We start from the raw sequence: 21,073 nt of genomic DNA on the forward strand, positions 1-21,073 counted from the left end.
TGAGTGTGGAGGGGGTGGGGGTGGGGCGGTTGCTCAGCCCGCGATTGAGTGAGTGAGAGCCCTTTATAGCCTGGAAATGTCTCGATTCCACGTACCTTCCACGCTGTGCCCTGTTGTGGGGTTCCTCCGTTCGTCTGGACTTGTTTTTATGTCCCCTTGAGGAGTTTTGTATGTTTCGGTCAGGAGAGGTTAAGAGCTGCTTCTTACTCTGCCGCCATCTTAACCCGGAACCTATGCTCAGTTTTTTTGGTGAATTTTGACACACCGAGCTCAAAAGGTTGCCCATCACTGATATAGTCTTTAATGCCACCATACCTGAAGCAGTTGTAGCTGGTCAGGAGCAGCATCTGCAAATTCCTCAAGAACCCAGGACTCCCCTCTGTATCAAAATGGGGCCTTGCACAAGGATTTCAGTAGAGTGCCTCCAGTATTATATAGAACCCTGTAGTAACAGCTAGCATTTCTATTCAACTTTAAAGTTTGCCAAGTATTTATTATCTTATTTGATTGTCATGAAAACCATCTGAGGTGGGTGCTGTTTATTAGCCTCATTTTACAGATAAGGAAAAATGAATGCCAAGAGAGGTTAGATGTTTTGCCTGAGATTGCATAGCTAAGAAATTTTCTTCTTCTTCTTCTTCTTCTTCTTCTTCTTCTTCTTCTTCTTTTTTTTTTTTTTTAAAAACCCTTACCTTCTTTTTTAGTATCCATTCTAAAACAGAAGAGCAGCAAGGGCTAGTCAATTAGAATTAAATACCTTGCTTGGGTCACAAAGCCAAGAAGTGTCTGAGGTCAGATTTGAACCCAGGTCCTCCCAACTCCAGGAATGGTGTTCTATCTACTGGGCTACCTAGCTGCCCCTCACCGATAGATTTCTGAGGCAGAATGCACCTCAAGACCTTTTCTGAGCACTCTGTCCATTATACCACCCAGCTGCCTCTAGCTATCTAATAAGCAATAATAATTGATAAGAGTTCATCTCACATAGCTTAGTGCAACAATATACTACCTTCTTCTTTTTTACAGCTTCTGGAATGTTCTCATTGGGAACATTTGCTCAAGGTTCTGAGAGGTTCCTGCCCTCAGCTCTGTCCCAACAGGTGCAGATGTTCTTGGAGAAATTATTCCACTATTCTTCCTTCCACACTTCCCAGCTTCCATGATAATGGCTAGCATTTCTATAGTGCTTTAAAGTTTGCAAAACAGTTCATCTCATTTTATCCTCACAACCACCAAGATCTTAGGTTCTGTTCTTATTCCCCTTTTATCGTTGAGGAAACTGAAGCAGAGAGAAGTTAAATGACTTTTCCAGAGTCACAAAGCTAAGCCTGAGGTAGAATTTGAACTTGAGTCAAATACCTTTAATGACTTAGCCGCTTCCCATTTATCTCTCTGTAGGAAAAGCTGATGAGACAGGTGAGAGACACAGTGAAGAACTGTGGCCAAGCCCTGTTTGTCTTTGATGAAGCTGAGAAACTACCCCCAAGTCTGCTGGAAACTCTGAAACCACTCCTCAAGCAACATGACACCATCGGAGACATGGATTACCAGAGAGCCATCTTCCTTTTCCTCAGGTGAGATCAGGGGCATGAGAAAAGGGAGACACCAAAATGTATGCCAGGAACCCTCGGCCCCTCTGTCCTACTTCCTCAACATTAACATAGGGCCAGTCTTAAAAGCTTTTCTGAAGGACCTGGATTTGTCATGGGCAGCGCAGGGCTATCCCACAACAAATCTAGCCCATGACTCCATTTCCTCAAATTGTTTTCCAGTTGTGTCACATTTCTCTTTTCCCCCCTAAAACTAGACTATAAGGCACTCAGTTATAAAGACATCTTATTTCTTAACATTCCTGGGCATGTGGCATTCACTAAATAAATAATGATTGGTTTATGAAGTAATTTCTAAATTATTGAAGGGCAACAAATAAGAAACGAGAACCTAACCCTAGCTTTGGAGTAGGCAAAGGGATGTTCACACGAGTAATGTACATGATTGTTCTGTTTCCAGGATGGATGGGGAAAACAAGATGGGAATGAGTACAATGAGGACAAGTGTAACTTTTGAGTTAAATAGCAGAAAAGAACTTGTGAAGAGGGTGAGAGTCTAGACTGTATTATTAAGGAAGGCTGTGTAATCTCCTTAAAGAAAAATTACAGCTGGCTTGCTTTCTAAAATTATTTAAAATGAGAAGATGGACTAAATAACTTTGCAAGGAAGTTTCCTATGTCATTTAGCACATCTTCCATGCAGGGACCACAGAACTGTTTGTCCCCCATTTTAAGGAAGGGTAGATTGAGGTGCAGCAAGGTGAGGCCATTGGACGATGTTTCTTTGTCCATTCAATGACTTTTCCATGTCACATATGAATGTAGAGGTCACCCTTCGCTGGGAGGAGATAAGAATTACAGGGAACTTAGAAGAATGCCTATGCATAGGACCTTCTGATTGCATTTTGCACAGAGGTACTTCCTCTCTAGATGGAAAAGTCTGAAGTAGATGCATTTCAGTATTGATCCCCATTGCCATGACTTCTTGACTAATGTCCTTAGAAGAGATAGGAGAGACTACCTATATATTCATTTATCAATTCATTTGTTCATCTATTTATCTGCTTATTGCCTATATTTCTCTTCTTGGTATTCTTCTCCTTTCCAATAGCTCTAGGTCCATATTTTATTTTCATTAGAAATAATGATAAATACTTCTTCTTTCTCTTTATACCTTCCTTTTCTTCTCCTTTCACCCCTGATCCCTATTTTCCGTCAGGCACATCAAGCACCATATCAGAGTAAGATTTTTGATTAATGTTTCTCATATCAAATTATACTTTGGATTAAGAAAAAATCTAAATTGCTTGCCACATTCTAAGTGAGGTGACTCTTCAAGGGTCAATCAGTTAACCAACAAGAATTTATTAATGATTTTTGTCAAGAAGCTCATTTCCAAGAGCTAGAAAGGAGGGAAGCCAAGATGAGAGGAGCATGACCTGCTCCATGGACTGGAAGGAGGAAGAAGGAACACATTTAAGATTGGGTTTCTAAGTAGTAAGGACATTTGGCACTCACAGCTTCATAAATTAGTCAAAATTGCAACAAGTGACTGGCAAACATTGTTCCAGACCTATGAGGTCCTCTTGTCTAGGCTGTAAGACTGGCTGAGTCATTCTTATTCCTCTTATTTTATTTGGTCCGATAAAGGGCCTGACTACATCCCTGCTTCATCTGTTGGGAAATCATTTGCCCTGCCCCACCAACCTTTGATTTGTATAAATTTCATAATGGCACAGAGGCACAGTGAGCTTTTTCAGGTAATAATCTGCTTTTGTAATATTTGGGCCATTGACCTCAACACATTCTCCTCCCAAAGCCATGTCCTGTCTGCCTAAGTCATCCCCTTTCCCCCACTGACCTTTCCTCCGTGGGACTGCCAGGAGTCTTTGTACTGTTGGATAAACTTTGAAGTAGACAACCCTGAAATCCTGGAAGAAAGCTGCCAACAGGAAAAGATTTTTCTGGTTTAAAGTCTAACTTAATGGTGATAATTTGGTGAAACCCTTCCCCCCTCACCCCCCAAATCTCTTCCCTCTTCCCACTAAGTCAATCATCAGTTCACCATGTTTATTGAGTCTGTTAGGTTCAGAGCACTGAATTTAGTGGTGTGTAAAGAAACCAAAGAGAGCAAAAAATTACTTTTCTCTCATAGAATTGCCAGGAGATGACTTTAAAATGAACAGAAACCCAAATTCTAATAGATTTATTATGTGCACACATTTGAAGGGACTAAGAACCATGTTCTAGTTGGAGCTAACTGGGCAAAATCACATAGAGGGTGTCTTTGTGTGAAGGTAAAAGTGGAGCAATGGATAGAATGCTGGGCTTGGAGTTGTGAAGACTCAACTTCCTAAGTTCAAGTCTGGCTTCAGATACTTACTAGCTGTGTCACCCTAAGTGAGTTCCTTAGTCCTGTTTGCTTCCGTTTCCTCACCTGTAAAATGAGCTGGAGAAGGCAATGACAAACCACTTCAGTATCCCAAATAGAGTCATAAAGAGTCAGACGTAACCAAAAACAACTGAATAACAAAATTCCATGTACTGCAGGTAGTTCAGGATTCTGTACATTCTCTTCTCCCTCCACTGATCAAGGGTAGAGAATGGACTTGAGGAAAGGTTAACCCTGAAGCCTCTAGAGGGCATGGCAGGTAGGGGGATGACCAGTTAACTGCTTTAGCATTTCATTAAACATAGGGCTTCTGTGAATGGATCAAAGTTGGTAGCAGAAATGCGCTGTGGGGGAAGCATGGGGCCAGGAATGAAAGAAACCTTAGTTGTTTGGAGATCTCCTAATCTAACCCCTCATGTTACAAAAGAGGAAACCAAGCTGCAGTCTGGTCAGTCAATAAACATTTATGAAGTGCCTACTATGTGCCAGGCACTGTGCCACATGCCGGAGAGACAAAAAAGAGGTAAAAAGATAGTTTCTACCTTAAAGGAGCTCACATTAAAATGAGGGAAACAAGCAAATAAATAGGCACAAACAAAAGGATAAATACAAAAATGACTAAAAGAGGAAAGATAATAAATTAAGAAAGAATGAGAAAGACTTCCTAGAGATGGGTATTTGGTTGGACTTGAAGGAAGCTTGGGAAGCTATAAGTAGGCAGAGATTAGGAGGGAGAACATTCCAGGCATGGGAAACAGCCAAAGAAAATGCCTACAGCTGAGAGATGGAATATCTTACTCATGTTAACAGCAAGGAGGCTGGTATCACTGGGTCACAGAGTATGTGCCAGACAGTACAGTAGAAAAATACTGGGAAGAACGTGAGGGATAGGGAGATAAGGAGCTCTGAACTACAAGCAGAGGATTTTATATTTTTATCCTAGAGGCAAAAAAAGATATCTTCTGGACATTTGGTGTGTTGGAGCAGTTGGAGAAGTGAGATTGGAGGTCAGCAGAGAAGTTAGGGCAGAGATAGGTGTATTTGAGAATTATCAGCATAGAAATGGCCGTTAAATCCATGACAGCTAATGAAATCATCAAGTGAAGGAGCATAAAGAGAGATGAGGGTCTAAGACTGGACTTTTTAGGATACCTACAGTTAGGAGGACACAATCTGGATAAAGATCCAGCAAAGGAGACAAAAGGGACAATCAAATAGGTAAAGGGAGAACTGAGAGAGTAGTGTATGTAAACCAATCAAGGCGAAGAGGGTGACTGGCAGTGTCAAAGGCTACAGAGAGTGGACAAGAATGCTAATTGAGAAAAGGCCACTGGATTTGGCAATTAAGATTTTTTTTTTAAATCCTCACCTTCTTTCTTATAATCAATATTGTGTATTCTAAGGCAGATGAGTAGTAAGGACTAGGCAATGGGAGTTAAGTGAACTTGCCCAGGGACACACAGCTAGGAAGTGTCTGAGGTCAGATTTGAGCCCAGGACCTCCTGTCTCTAGGCCTGGCTCGCAATCCACTGAGCCACTCTGCTTTGGTCATTTTATTTTATTTTTTTTAAACATTTATTAATATTCATTTTTGACCTGTTTACATGCTTCATACCCCTACTTTCCCCTTCACTCCCCCCCCCCCATGGCGGACATACATTTCCACTGGTTTTAACATGTGTCCTTGATCAAAACCTATTTCCATATTGTTGTTAGTTGCATTGGTGTGGTAGTTTCGAGTCCACACCCTCAATCACTTCTGCCTCAGCCCATGCATTCAAGCAATTGTTTATCTTCTGTTTCCATTCCTGCAGTCCCTCCTCTGAATGTGAGTAGCATCTTTACCATAAATCCCTCAGAACTGTCCTGGGTCATTGTATTGCTGCTGGTACAGAAGCCCATTACATTCGATTTTACCACAGTATATCAGTCTCTGTGTATAGAGTTCTTCTGGCTCTGCTCCTTTCGCTCTGCATCAGTTCCCGGAGGTCTCTCCAGTTCACATGGAATTCCTCCAGTTTATTATTCCTTTTAGCACAATAGTATTCCATCACCCGCATATACCACAGTTTGTTCAGCCATTCCCCAATTGAAGGACATACTCTCCTTTTCCAGTTTTTTGCCACTACAAAAAGCGCAGCTATAAATATTTTCGTACAAGTCTGTTTATCTATGATTTCTTTGGGGTACAAACCCAACAATGGTATGGCTGGATCAAAGGGCAGGCATTCTTTTATAGCCCTTTGAGCATAATTCCAAATTGCCAGCCAGAATGGTTGGATCAGTTCACAGCTCCACCAGCAATGCATTAATGTCCCAATTTTGTCACATCCCTTCCAGCATTCATTACTCTCCCCTTCTTTCATTTTAGCCAATCTGCTAGGTGTGAGATGATACCTCAGAGTTGTTTTGATTTGCATTTCTCTAATTATTAGAGATTTGGAACACTTTCTCATGTGCTTATTGATACTTTTGATTTCTTTATCTGAAAATTGCCTATTCATGTCTCTTGCCCATTTATCAATTGGGGAATGGCTTGATTTTTTATACAATTGCTTTAGCTCCTTGTATATTTGAGTAATTAGACCCCTGTCAGAGTTTTTCGATATAAAGATTTTTTCCCAATTTGTTGTTTCCCTTCTGATTTTGACTACATTGTTTTTGTTTGTACAAAAGCCTTTTAGTTTAATATAATCAAACCCATTTAATTTACATTTTGTAATTTTGTCTAACTCTTGCTTGGTTTTAAAATCTTTCCTTTTCCAGAGATCTGATAGGTATACTATTTTGTGTTCACTTAACATATTTATAGTTTCCCTCTATATATTCAGGTCATTCACCCATTCTGAATTTATCTTGGTGTAGGGTGTGAGATGTTGATCTAAACCTAATCTCTCCCATATTGTTTTCCAAATTTCCCAGCAGTTTTTGTCAAATAGTGGATTCATGTCCCAAAAGTTGGGCTCTTTGGGTTTATCACACACTGTCTTGCTGATGTCATTAACCCCAAGTCTATTCCATTGATCCTCCTCTCTGTCTCTTAGCCAGTACTATATTGTTTTGATGACTGCTGCTTTATAGTATAGTTTAATATCTGGTACTGCTAGGCCCCCTTCCTTCACATTTTTTTTCATTATTTCCCTTGATATTCTTGATCTTGTTATTCCAAATGAAATTTGTTATAGTTTTTCCTAATTCAGTAAAGAAGTTTTTTGGTAATTTGATAGGTATGGCGCTAAATAGGTAAATTAATTTGGGTAGAATGTTCATTTTTATTATGTTAGCTCGTCCTACCCATGAACAATTAATGGCTTTCCAATTGTTGAGATCCAGTTTTATTTGTTTGGAAAGTGTTTTGTAGTTGTGTTCGTATAATAGCTGTGTTTGTTTTGGTAGATAGATTCCCAAGTATTTTATATTGTCTAGGGTGATTTGAAATGGTGTTTCTCTTTCTACCTCTTGCTGCTCTAATGTGTTGGAAATATATTGAAATGCTGATGATTTATGTGCATTTATTTTGTATCCTGCCACTTTGCTAAAGTTGTTAATTATTTCTATTAGCTTCTTAGTTGATTCTGCTTTGGTCATTTTAGAGAGAGAAACTCCAATGGAATTATGAGGTCATGAGTCAAATTATAAGGTCAAGAAGGGATCAAAAGTTAGTTCAATAGAGAGAGAGAGCCAGGCCTGGGGAAGGTCCTGTGTTCAAATCTGATCTCAGAACTTCTTATGTAACCCTGGGCAAGTCAATTCCCTAGTTCTTATTGATCTCTAGCCTTGGAGCTGATGATCAGGATTGATTATAAGACGAATGGTGGGGGAAGAAGAGGGAGAGGGAAAGAGACAGAGAAAGGGAAAGAGGGAGGGAGGAAAGAAAAGAAAAAGAAAGAAAATAGTTCTGGCTAGAAAAGGCAGAAGATATATATAGGGTAAGTTAGCAGGGATGGAAAAATCCAGTGAAGGTTTTTTCAGGTTAGGGGAGACAAGGGCATCCTTGTAGGCAACAGGGAAGTAGCCTTGAGAATCATTTACAATGAGAATAAAGACAAAGGAGGTCTAATGTATTTATTTCTGTGGGGAAAAAAATAAACCTAGAGATAAAGGCATAGAAACACTGGCTACTTGTAAGGATGGATTGGGCTTGGGAATTAAGAGACATGGAATTATAGAATTACTTGGGTTCTGCCACTTATTAGTTAGCTCTGTGATGTTGTGTAACTCCATTTTCTCATCTATCTCTGTGAAGTCTCCCCTATGTTCACAGGCCACAGGAAAAGAAGTCTGAATAAGTCACCTAGTCAGCTTCCCTCCTTTTACAGAAGAGAAAATGGATTTCCTGTAGGTCACACAAGTAGCAAGTGGCAGAATCGTAGTTTAACTGATTTCTTCCGGCTCCAAATCCAGTATGCACCATGTAACACAATAACAATGCTACTAATATAACAATAACGCTACTAATTAGAATTTGGGGAACCCTTTTATAGACAGACTAAAGAAACTGTGTAAGAACCATGGGATTGTGTGATCCTCCTGCAGGTGGATGGGAGGGATTCTGGGCGGAGGTTTGTGCTGCTGCCATGCTGGATGCCTTCCATTTAAGGGAGTTTACCTTCTGAAGGTAATTATACGACAGGGCATTCACTTGGCTGTCTGACAGCGCTGGCTCTGGACTTTCTGTGTTTACAGATGACCAGTATTTGCTGGATGAGTCTTCCCATAAGTGTAGTGAGCTGGCACAGGTTGAAGTGTTGAACAAGAGCTTTAGGAAGGAAAAAAAGAGACAGCCAGAACCCTGCAAAGGCTATCTGGTTGGAGGTTTCAGCCATTTCTTCCCATGCAGCACTTACTACATGTGGGTGCTCAAGAGCTACTAATTAATGCTGAGAACAGTCATATTGGCCTCACAGGGCAAAGAGACATTTGGCCAGGACATGAAGCATTGAACCAAAGATATAAGGAACTTTGAGATCCTCTAGTCTTCCTCCCTCACATTACAGATGAGGAAACAGAAGGAGGTTAAGGGACTGGTCCGAAATCACACGGTACAGATGGGAGCACTAGCAAAGTCAGCAAGTGAAGCTGGTCATCTGATGCTGACCAGCTGAGGTCAGCCTGCTGAAGCTTTGGCAAAGGAAGAGGGTAGAAGCAGGGAAAGGGCTCATACTTTGTGTCTGTATGGGCCACAAAAAATTCAAACATGAAGTGGATCCAGAGAAAATGTCAAAGGGTGGTTGTTCTTCCCACTATGCCTCAAAGAGCTTCTCAGATTTGCAAATAATGTCATTAATATTTTAAAAATATATTTTGCTGATGCTGCCTTTTGTTTTTATATCACAGTAGTTTCTGTGATATAAAAGAAAAAACAATTAAACATAAATACCAGATATACCATTATAGTCTAGTAGCATCCTTCTCGACTCTGCTGCAAGTTTAATTTACATAATTTGTTAATTTGTAGTCCAGGACCTTTTTTTTTTTTTTAAAAATCCTTCCTTGACTTCCGTCTTGGAGTCAATGCAGTGTGGTATTGAGTGGTAAGGGCTAGGCAATGGGGGTCAAGTGACTTGCCCAGGGTCACACAGCTAGGAAGTGTCTGAGGTCTTATTTGAACCCAGGACCTCCCATCTTTAGACCTGGCTCTCAATTCACTGAGCCACCCAGCTGCCCCCTGTTCAGGACCATTTTTGCTTTTTAAGTTACTTAGAGGTTATCTTCATTTGAAGGATCTTTTCATTCACAGCGCTATAATAATTAAGCTTATGCTGTTTTTTGGGAACTCCTTATCTCACCCTGCATCTATTTATACAGTTCTTTACGTGTTTCTCTGAATTGTTCATATTTCTCACTTTCTACTACACTGCCACATTCCATTATATTCATGGATCAACAATTTTTGAGCCATTCACCAACCTGTGGACCCCAACTTTATTTCTAGTTGTTTGCTACCATAAACCTTTTTAGTGTATTTGTCCAGCAGAGGTTTGAGGTATTTACAATTTGATTACTTTTCTTGTATAATTCCAAATTGTTTTTCAGAATAGTTGGGTTAATTCGCCGTACTACCAACAGTGTCTTCTGACAACCAACACTGGCCCATTTGGGTGTCTGCTTTGACAATTTGTGGGATATGAAGGGAAACCTAGGCAAAATGGTCCCTGCTCTTCAGGAGCTTATAATCTTGTTGAGGAGACAACATCCAAACAACTATGATTTGTTTTCAATTGAATGCCTCTTACAGCATGCTATCTGGAACATATTTCCAAGTAGTCATTTAGAGTTTGAAACTCTTCTTTTGAATATGCTAAGAGGCAACTAGGCAGTACAGTGGATAAAAAACATATAATGGACAGAGTGCTCAGAAAATATCTTGAGGGGGCAGCTGGGTAGCTCAGTGGATTGAGAGTCAGGCCTAGAGATGGGAGGTCCTAGGTTCAAATCTGACCTCAGACACTTCCCAGCTGTGTGACCCTGGGCAAGTCACTTGACCCTCATTGCCCACCCTTACCACTCTTCCACCTATGAGCTAATACACAGAAGTTAAGATCTTGAGTCGCATTCTGCCTCAGAAATCTGTTGGCGAGGGGCAGCTAGTAGCCCAGTAGATAGACAACCATTCCTAGAGTTGGGAGGATCTTAAGAGAAGCTAAATGACTTGCCTCCCATATAAGGTTCAAATGTGGATTCAGACATTTCCTAACTGTGTGACTCTGGAAAAGTCATGTAATCCTGTTTGTCTAGCCCTTGTCCTTCTGTCTTAGAATTGTTATTAAGACGGAAAGTAAGAATTTTTTTTAAGAAAAGAGATTAAAGAGGCAGCAGGGGGTAGTGGAACTGGATTTGTAGTCTTGAGGACTTGGGTTTCAGTTCTGAGTTCTTCACCTACTTTACTTATGTGGGAGGCAAGTCATTTAGCTTCTCTTAAGATTCAGTTTTGTTTCATCAACAAAATGAGGAACTGATTAGATGGGCTGTTAGGTTCCCAGCCTTTCTTAACCTTAGTGGCTTCTCTCTGAGATTATCTCCAATTTATCCTATTATAGATACATCATGTTGACTCAGAGTTGTTTGCCAGTAGGTCCCCCACTAGGCTGAGAGCACCCTGGGAGCTGATCTTGTTTGTGTCTTCCTAGCACAGGGCTGAACACATAGAAGGTGCTTAATAGATGCTTGTTAACATGAGCTGCAGTACAAAATCTGTGATCTTATGATTTACCTCAAGGATCACACAAAGTCATGAACTTGTTTGGGCCTGGCTACTTAGGTGATGAGGATGGTAGTAATGTCCCCCTCTTCCCAACTTCTGGTTTAGAACAGGACTTCCTGGGGAAGAGTGTGGCTCTGCAATACCCTTCCCCAAACAAATGCACAGCACTGGCTTATTTTGTTGGAACATGTTCTGGTACAAAAAGAGGAGGGGGGAAAATAAGCCCTTTCATTTTTTTCCCCAGTAACCTCGGTGGCAACACAATCAATGAGGTGGTTCTGAACTGGTTTAAGGCAGGATGGCCCAGGGAAGAGATCGCCATGGAGGACTTGGAGCCCCATCTCAAGGCTGAGATGCTGAATTCAATGGGTAACTAGATGCACTGAGCCCCAACCAAAGTCAGGCAAAGAACAGGCAGCTTGAAGGCAGCTACAAGGGCTGAGAAGGGGGGCAGCTAGGCAGCCCTTGGTGGAGGGAGACAGACAGCTTCAATTCTCCTATTACCATGACTTGATTTTTCCCAGAGTAGTGTGGGTGTATGGAGGGGTATGAGGGAAGCTGCACTGGCCCCTTACAAAGATTCTCTTAACAGATGCAATCAAGACAATGGTCCCAAGGGGTCTTTTGATGCTGGGAATGTTCTATTTTCTGCAATGCCAAGTGGGACTGAGCCAGGGCACCGTGACAAAGGCCATGTGATTTAAAAAAAAAAGCAGACATCTTTCAGTCCACAAAAAGTCTCAGGAGCGCAGGGCACAGTGCTGAGGACTTCTGTGATGTTGGATCTTGTTTGCAGATAGCAACTTTGGCCACAGCCAACTTGCGAAGGAAAACCTGATTGACTTCTTCGTCCCCTTCTTGCCACTGGAGTACCATCACATCAGACTGTGTGCTCGAGATGCCTTCTTGGGCCAGGACCTGGAGTACACCGAGGAGACATTGGACAAAGTTGCCAACATGATGGTGTATGTGCCCAAGGACGAGAAACTCTTCTCTGCTCAGGGCTGTAAGTCCATTGCACAGAGAATCAACCTCTTCCTGCCTTGATGGCTGTCTTAGAAGACTGCTCAAGGAGACAGTCTCTTCTTTACCTTGCCTGACCAAAGGAGCTTCCTGGGAACATCACTTGACACCCTGACTCTTGCAGGAATGCCAATGGTGGAATCCTTTTAGCTTGGGGCTTTGTAGGGCAGAAATGAAAGCCTGAGCTCTAGCCATCATGTGCCTTTTGGGTGTCTGAAGAGGAAGAGCTACTTTTGTCAGTCTTTTGTTTTGGTGCCTTTTAGGGGAGCTTTCCATGGGGTGAACAGGAGCTGCTGGACAGTGAGAGGAGATGGTTTGTACACAAGGATAATGTAGAAGTCAGGGATTAAGAACTCCTCTGCTTCCAAGCTATGTCCTTGGAATATCCCAGGTATAACCAGTGGGAATTCAGGAAAAGAAAGTGAGCCAGAGTCTCAGCCAGTGGCGGGAAGGTCTAACCTCCAGGGAAACATCACAGCATTTCTGTTGCTTTGTACTGTTAAGGGAAAATTAACTTTTTTAAACAATTGGGGGAGGGGAGAGAATTTACAATGTTAGTTGTGTAAAGATTAAAATTTTATATTTTCCTAAAATATTCCATGTGATTTTTTACAAAGCTGACATTCAAGACCATGCTAAAGAAGGGAGACCAGTCAGCACATGCTGACAGTCCAATTCAAAGATAAACATAATGGTTTGGGGAGGAGAAAGCATGATTCACACACACAAAAAAAAAAAAAAAAAAAAAAAAAAGAGTCTGTTAGGGATAAGAACTAGATCAGCCACATTTTTTGAACATGTGAACTTAAAGATCAGAATTCTTCAGTGGAACTAAGAACCTAATATAGCATGAAAAGGCTATACCCAAGTCTAGTTCTGCCCCAAAGTTAACAGCGAGACTCTTTCCTTGGCTCCCTGGAGCTACTACTGGGACTCCACTCCTATTCTCAGAAACTGCCACCAGCTTTAGTCTGTAGGTAATAATAACAAATGATATTTACCCAGTGCTTAAAGACCTACCAAGTGCTTTATATACGTGATCTCATTTGGTCCTCATAACAACCTTTCAAGGTAAGGTCAAGATTACCTCCCATTTTACAGATAAGGAAGCTAGAACTCAAAGAGCTTTAAGTGATGTGTATACCTGGTTATAATAAAGTCAAGAAACAGGATTTGAACCCAGGGCTCTCCCGACTCCTAAGTTAAGGCCACTGGATGTGGAATCAGAGGACCTGGGATCAAAAATTCAGGCTCTGGGTATATCCATGCCTATAAGTATCTTGTCATCTTATGCCTCTCCCTCCCAGCTTTTCACTTCTTGCTCAGATAACAGTAGCCAGCACTATTGCTTCTGGAATCGAATCCTCTCTAGCTCCATCACCATTCCTCTGATTCTGACTCCCCAAATGTGCTGCTTCCCTCTATTTGAATGTAAACTCCCTGAGGGCAGGAATCTCTTTCCAGGAGCCTTCCCGGAAGGTTCTTTCCAGCCTTCACATCAAACACTGCCTAGCACATAAGTTCTCAAATGCTTTTTTTGTTCATACAAGTCACTTAGCTTCCAGAGTCCTCAGTTTCTTTAATTGGTGAAATAATCCATTTGTACTAGATAATATCCATAGGTCCTGCTGATCTCTATATAACAAAATGATATACTTAACTTTAACTCACCAAGAAGAAAGAGACACAGCTCCTTGGAATAACCTAAAAACAAGGAGAAATGATTCAAACTATAATTGAGTGAAGACAGCAGTCATTTTAGGCACCCGGGAATAAGAAAGTGCTATGTGCTAGCAAGATAGCTAGCAATTTTTTTCAGCCTAGGTTGGGGTTTTGGAAGCTCACTCTTCAATTAAGATATCCATAAGTCCAAACCCTTACAGTTGTTGACAGTCTGCAGGTATAATCATGGTTACATAGATTCAGATATTCAAGATTACTCTATTTACCAAAGGACTAGAGTGCAGTCACATTAGGTCACACACATTCCAATGAATATGCATTGCACGTTGAGTCAGTGTACATACAACACATTTCCAGAGTCCTCAGTTTTGGTAATTACCTGTGTCAAAGCTATTTTGAGCCCCATTACTCCACCGGCCACAGCAAAACTATCCTTGTTAAAGTTGCCCCCTAATTTACTTGGCTTGATGACTTCATTGTATTGACCCAATCTGTGTCCTGATGACTTCTCAGAAAAAATAGATCTACCCTCAACGGACAAATATTTGCCACTTATGAAGACATTTCAGAGGAATGTATCTCTTGTATATTGCTGAGAAAAAAGAGCCAATACTTTAGTTATACCTTGACTAGATAGACCCTTCATCTTCTGCTTGTAATGCTAACTAGTCTTCATGGAAACACAGCACACCAAACATTTTGCCAATAAAATATTGCAACCTTTATTTAAAACAAAATGCAAATTGGCAAAACCTTGTGGAACAACAGGCAGAAAGAAGGCCCCCTTCAAGGGCTTCATTTATTTACATCAAGTTTAACACTGTTAGCAGTTCACAGTCAGACAACAGAGTGAGAGAATTAAATTAGAAAAACAAAATATATTACAATAACAATTAAAAAACAATCGACAACACTGGTAATGTAATCTGTGATTAACATGTTTTCAGTTTAATCCAATATTTTCTCCATTGTATTCACTAGCGATATAAAACTGCTGAAATGATCTGAATCACTGCTCTTTGTGCACAACACATACCAGCTGGGAAGTGTGACCTTTGGTATAAACATTTTATTTTAAAAAATGAAAACAAAATAAAACAAAACAAAACAAGTGTTTCATTATACAGAACCCCACTCCCCATGGGATGCACTACCTCATTTTTATCCAGTGGGCATCAGTTAAGACGGCTTTCTCCAATGTTAATCAAAAGAATCGGGTTGCAGGAGGAGAGAAAATATCGGATCCACAACAGGCAACAGGAGGTTTCTGACCATACTTTAAGCAACAACGTGGGTTGTTTGTGGCAAATGCTAGGATGGCATCTGCTCTGATTGTGTTCACAAAAGAGAAATTATCTTGTTAGCTACCTGAACTCTGATCCTTCCTGTCCTAGATCCCCGTTTGTACAATACAGGTGATAGGAGTCAAATCTTGTGATGCGGTTTCCTTACCTTCACCTGTACAGCAATGGCAAACACATACACCACAGGCCTGGAAGATGTGAGACAGAGGTCTTGGTAGATGCTTCTTTAAAAATCAAGCCATTTTAAATCAATGCTTCCCACGCCTCATTCCAGCTTCTGAAAAATCCATATTCCTCTAGGTAAACCAGATTGCCTATTAGCTCCAATAAACTGTGATAACCCAACAGGACATTGTGAAAACTTGTTCATCTTAGCATTCTATTAACCAGAAATGTATTGACTGCTACTTGGTACATCTACAGTACAATGATTAGTGTTTATGATGATGACCTTGAGGCACTGCTATCTGATTCAAGGGCAAGTACCTGAAGTGCCTTCTGAATCATCAACAATTAAATCATTTTCAGTGTAGTCTGTTATCTGTTTGATTTTGAGAGTTCTGAAAATTCTAATGATGTATTAGAAATATAGACACTATGACCAGAATACCCCAATCACACCAGATACCAGAGTTTACTGTATGTATTTACATGGTCTATGTATATTACACTGAAAGATCAAGTACAAAGGAGAATTTAGCAGATTTATAGAATTTACAGAACAGTACCATACTCTTTTTAAGTCAGACAGCTCTTAGAAGCTTACCTCTTCTGCTCTTTCTTAAAGAATGAACCACTTAAAAGCAGTGTACTCAGAGACCTCAAAGTCTTGTGTGGCACAGCTTAATTTCCTATACTGACTTTTAGAGGATCACTTTTGGAATGAAACAACATGGAGTGTGCATTAATGTACACTAGTGAAAGATAAGGGAGTTTTTCCTAGAGAAAGCACATAACAGGATTATCATTTTGCTTCAAAACCATGGGAGTCCAAGAAAACCCTCTAACAAACTCCTGTACAGTGGGACACAAAACAGGATTGTGCTCTTGTAGTTTCTGAAAAACATCTGATGGGTCAGTCCCCTTTGGCCTAGTTAACTGGGATCTTATCACTATCATGGAGTTTCTAAGCATGGGAGTGGTCTTTATTTTAAGGACATGCATTTTATAGGAAAGGCTTTTAACAATTTCAAATATACAAGTGAGCATAGGTGCAAAGAGATCAGTGCACTGGTAAGGGGTGGTGGTGGAGAGGAAGGGATGAGTTGACATACTCCTCTGCCCCAGTCGATAAATCAGTCTGAAGAGGGCAGCAACACCATGGTTTGGAGAACACACTTGAAATAGGAAGAGCTCTGTTGTACAGGCTCAACAATAGTGCAAAAATCAAGATGGCAGCCAGAATTTTTTCCTATGAGATTCAAAACAGCAGAATGTCCATTCTCATGGATTTGGTTTAATGGAGATGTTTTGCCATGTTACCAACCTTACATATTATAACCTGATGTCTCCTTTCTCTTCCTTTGGAGGAACATGAGATCTATTCTCTCCCTGACCCCTATTATTACAAGTTGGGACCTTTATTAACTATCTTTCATTCACACCCAAGAAAAATATCCTGGGAGCAGATTATGTTATGAAGCTTATGCCATACTGGCACATCAGTCTGAAGAAATGCACAATACTTTCATTGTTATACACACAGAAAGCATCAAAGCCTATTAGCATTTGACACAGAAATCTCCTCCTGTCCTAAGATCCATTAATAGTACTTTCTAAATTACCTCGGATTCAGCAAATAGGGACAAGCTATTCCCTTGCTGGAGGCTCTGGAGAGGAGAACAGGTAAGGGTTATGACCTATCCTAGCATTACAACTCTCCAGGTGTTCCCACCAGAAAGAGAGCATCAGATGGCAAATTGAGGCGATTTATGTTCTAACAGAATAGTAAGAGCATCTGTGGCTCTAGAGAACTGCTTCATTAAAATGCTGAACTGAAAACTCTGCATTTTATTTTAGAACTGCACATATAAAAACTGAAGCCTTCTTCCATATATGTTCTAAAATGAGTCTCGGACTATGAAGTAGAAGAGATTTTTAGATATAGCCTACACCTCTTTTTCTGACCAGTGAGGTCCCACCCATCCAGGCTGGAACTTTACTACCAATACTAGAATAGCTCAGAGGCTGGCTCTTGGAAGAATGCTCTTGGAAGCAAGCACTTTCAGTGGAGTCCTGATCCTCTAAAAGGTTGGGCATTTCACATGGTTATAACAATTTGTAACTAGCTCAGGTACAATCATAGAAATTGTTAAGAAGCATGTTCAGCTGGTGAAAAAATCCCAACATTTACTAGAGGAGGCCTAAATCTATACCTCCAAAAGGAGGGAAAAATGCTATGATGTGTGATGTCCACTTTTTTGTCATGGTGCTGTATTTCTTACCTCCTTGTCACTCATATAGAAGCCTAGTATATAAAATCTAAATCTGAATGGAACAAAGGGAAATGTGACAAAATAGCAAAAGTATAATAATAATCATAATAATACAAAGAACAGATGACCGTATAGACACATTTTGAATTAACTCCATAATGAGTTCCTTGGAGGCACACTGATGAGTTAATAAAAATGGAAGGGAGGTAGAAGTCTTGAGGTTCTCAACTGCAGATTTCAGGATGTAGGATTATGATTCAAAATGATGGCTACTAGAGCTTACTCTTAGGTGTTTTAGGATTAAAAGGGTAAAGAACTATGTTCAACTACACCAAAAAATGACTGCCTATCAATGGCAAATTTATACACTGTAAGGAATCCTGGGAAGAAACTTAAGAAGCATTTTTCAACCACTTGTTTGGCAATGACTTGAACTCCAGATATCGAAATACTGAGAAAGGACACCTCACGCATACTTCCTCCCCCAATTAAGAGAATGATCATTCTTAAAATAAAAATTTACACAGGGCACAACTTAAAGGGACTCAGTCAATATCAACTTGTATCAAATTAATTATTGCCACACTTAGATTACTAAACTAAGCATTTTCAGTTTATATAGGTTGGCTGTTCAAGTGATGGTACCTAATTTATCAAAACAAGACCCAGAGAAGTTTCTCTATTCAGCAATAGGAAAACAGGAACTATTGTTTTCTGAACTGATATAACATAAATAGAAAAGTTAGCCCCAAGTTTTTTTTTTCAAAATTGGACAACCGTAGCTTGTCAAGAGTTAAGTTCAGACTCATTCTGTACATATTCTTTATGGGTTTCAAACTTGTTCAGTTTAATTAAGAAAGTGATTATTTCCATATCTATACTTATCCAAATAAGGTCATTTTCCAGACCCCTCCGAAAAATAGAGTACAACTTTACTATCAACATGAAAATTGACATTTGCTTACAAGGCCTGAGCTCTGTAGGGCTTGGGGATGGGGGTTAAAGGGAAAGCATCCTTGCATGACTTCTGAACCTGCTTATTTAAAAATTAGTGAGTTCTGCCTAATACTTAGGGCAATTATTTAGCCAATGTGACTATTTAAACATTTAAATGCTATTTAGCCAGTGAGAACTCCCAATAAAATGGACTTTGGTAGTGTTTTATAATATTACCATAGACCACATGGACTATCAATTTGAACAGCCTTTCTTGCATAGTATAATGGAGAGAGCATTCAACTTGGGGTCAGGCGATCTGAGTTCATGGCCTGACTCAGCCACTCTACTGTGTAACCATGGGCAAGTTAATCTCTCAGAACCTCAGCTTCCACATCTGTAAAAGGGAGTATTATAATAACCTGCTCTATCTATCTCACAGAGTTATGAGGAAAAGTGCTACACGAACCGTAACGTGCTATATAAATGGGAGTTACTATTATTGCAAAATTTCATGTAAGGCATCATAGTGTATGGAAAAAAAAGCAATGGATGAGAAATCAGGAGACCTGGATCCTAGTACTAGATATACTACTAAATCATGGTATGATCATAAGACAGTAATTATAAACTACTGTGTGTCTCAGTTTCAACATCTGAAAAATGACTGGGGTTGTTTGAATGATCTCTTAGGTCCATTCCAGCTCTAATAGCATATGATTACATACTTATGGAATGGACCTCACCAACAGGCAGAAAATTCCTTAAAGTGAATAAGAAGATTAAGGATTAATCTGATTACCATATTGGCATAAATGTCACACCCCAAAAGTACATTTTTAAAAGAAAAATACACAAGTATACATTAATTATTTAAAATTGTCATACTAATAATCACCAACCTATTCAGGAGAAACTTACTTTGTTTTCTTCCCTAAAAGCAAATAAATAAGATTTTGCCACACGAAAATGTGAAATGTTAAATAGCAACTTAAATGAAAGTGGGAAAATAGAATGGCAAGGAACCATGGGAAGTCGGGCTTTTTAAAGTATGGTGGACTACCACAAATGGTCATTCCTCTTCTCCCTTCCCCACTGACAGCCTTCTTCTTGGATTCTACTCTTAAGTCAACCCCTAAGCCAGATGCCAAGGTGGAAATATAGCATACCTGGCTCTCTTTCCTATGACTTTTCTGTTCTTGAATATTAAGCTCCATGGAGCCAGAGGTTTGGGACAAAAAGCAAACTCTTTGGTTAGGACACACTGAGACAATTATCTTCTACCTTCTACTCCAACTTCTACTTTCTGGCCTTGGGCTAAAAAGGAAAGGGAGGGAGTTGAGCTTCATAATAAGCTATATCTCAAGGGATTCAGGAACAGGGTTGCACAGTAAAGGAGAAATATTTCTTCTAGTTACATACTTATACTGTAAATGGGTGCAATTGGCATGGGTCCCATTTTAATGTGTGTTTAGGCCAATGGGGAAGTTGTTGTTATAAATGCTCTGGAAAACCAATGAGACTTAAACTGACTCTGGTACTAAGAGAGACTAATTATAGCCCACATATAAGTTTTATATAAGCCATAATTTTTTTCCCCAAGGGTAGGAAAAAAAAAAAGAATGGTCTATATTTGGACCAATACCAGAAAAAGTGTTTTTTTTTCCCCCTTCACATAAACACACATCTCTGAAAATTATAATGAAAGTTAATGGGAAAATAGAATGCAATAAACAAGTTTTAATTTTACCTTTAATGAAGACATCTATTGTATAAAGTGAGGCAAGTTGCAGTGGACAGATCAATGTTGCATCTGATGGAAATACAGTTTGGGAATCATCCATAATATCCGTATCATGTGTAAGCCCGTACATAAATGAACTGAAGCAGTGGAAGCTTATATGACTAATTAGAAACAAAACATAATTGACTCTTAAAGATTTTCAGTGCCATTTATTAGTTGTGTTTTTCCCCTTGCCTTCTCCTTAGACTAGATGAAGGAATCAAACTATAGTTTTAGTCATTGGCTCTTAGAGCTCTCCAGGAATAGTCTTCTACAGTTCTGAATCCAAAACTACTTGCTTTGGGAAAAAACCAAAAATACTAAAAAACTAAGTTCTATTTGTAGAACAAATTGACAGTGTCTGACTAGAGCCCTAAGCTCTTGAGCTCCTGAAATTGCAAGGCTGAGGTCCCCAAGAATCCACCTGGGAGGAGGGTAGACAGATTGGCCCATGCTACAAAGGTCATTGCTAGTCTAGGCAGTGCATAATCAATGAGTGATTAACCATCAGTGGAAAATCCAGGACTCTTAAAAGTAGCGGTGTCTTTCTCTAAGTCTTCTTTTCAGCACTTTTATGGAAGAAGATCCTTCCAAAGAAGAGTATTCTTTAAAGGAACAATTATACTGCCATAACTTCATACCCTTGTTCAGAGTAAAACTTGAAAAGTTGGCATAATCACTCTGAAGTTTTAACTTGTTTTCTCCTTCTAAAAAAGGTGTTGGTCTTGGTAAAAGCTTACTAGTAGAAGCAAAGGGAAGACCT

The 21,073-nt window shown here is 39.9% G+C and overlaps 1 protein-coding gene across 2 annotated transcripts in view; it reads left to right on the forward strand.

Moving 5' to 3' along the window:
• The window catches only part of TOR3A (torsin family 3 member A), a 28,943-nt gene extending 15,799 nt beyond the window's left edge, over nt 1–13,144 (forward strand). The window contains exons 4-6 of one of the 2 annotated variants that reach the window (XM_044677188.1): nt 1,399–1,574; nt 11,391–11,515; nt 11,943–13,144. In XM_044677188.1, the coding sequence (XP_044533123.1) occupies nt 1,399–1,574; nt 11,391–11,515; nt 11,943–12,193 (552 nt within the window). In that variant the 3' untranslated portion in view covers nt 12,194–13,144. Of the gene's footprint in view, nt 1–1,398; nt 1,575–11,390; nt 11,516–11,738 lie in introns of both variants that reach the window. The other variant, XM_044677189.1, reaches the window with a different exon arrangement.
• The last annotated feature ends 7,929 nt before the right edge of the window (nt 13,145–21,073 follow it).

This window comes from Gracilinanus agilis, chromosome 4 (assembly GCF_016433145.1).
Source record: "Gracilinanus agilis isolate LMUSP501 chromosome 4, AgileGrace, whole genome shotgun sequence".
NCBI lineage: Eukaryota > Metazoa > Chordata > Mammalia > Didelphimorphia > Didelphidae > Gracilinanus > Gracilinanus agilis.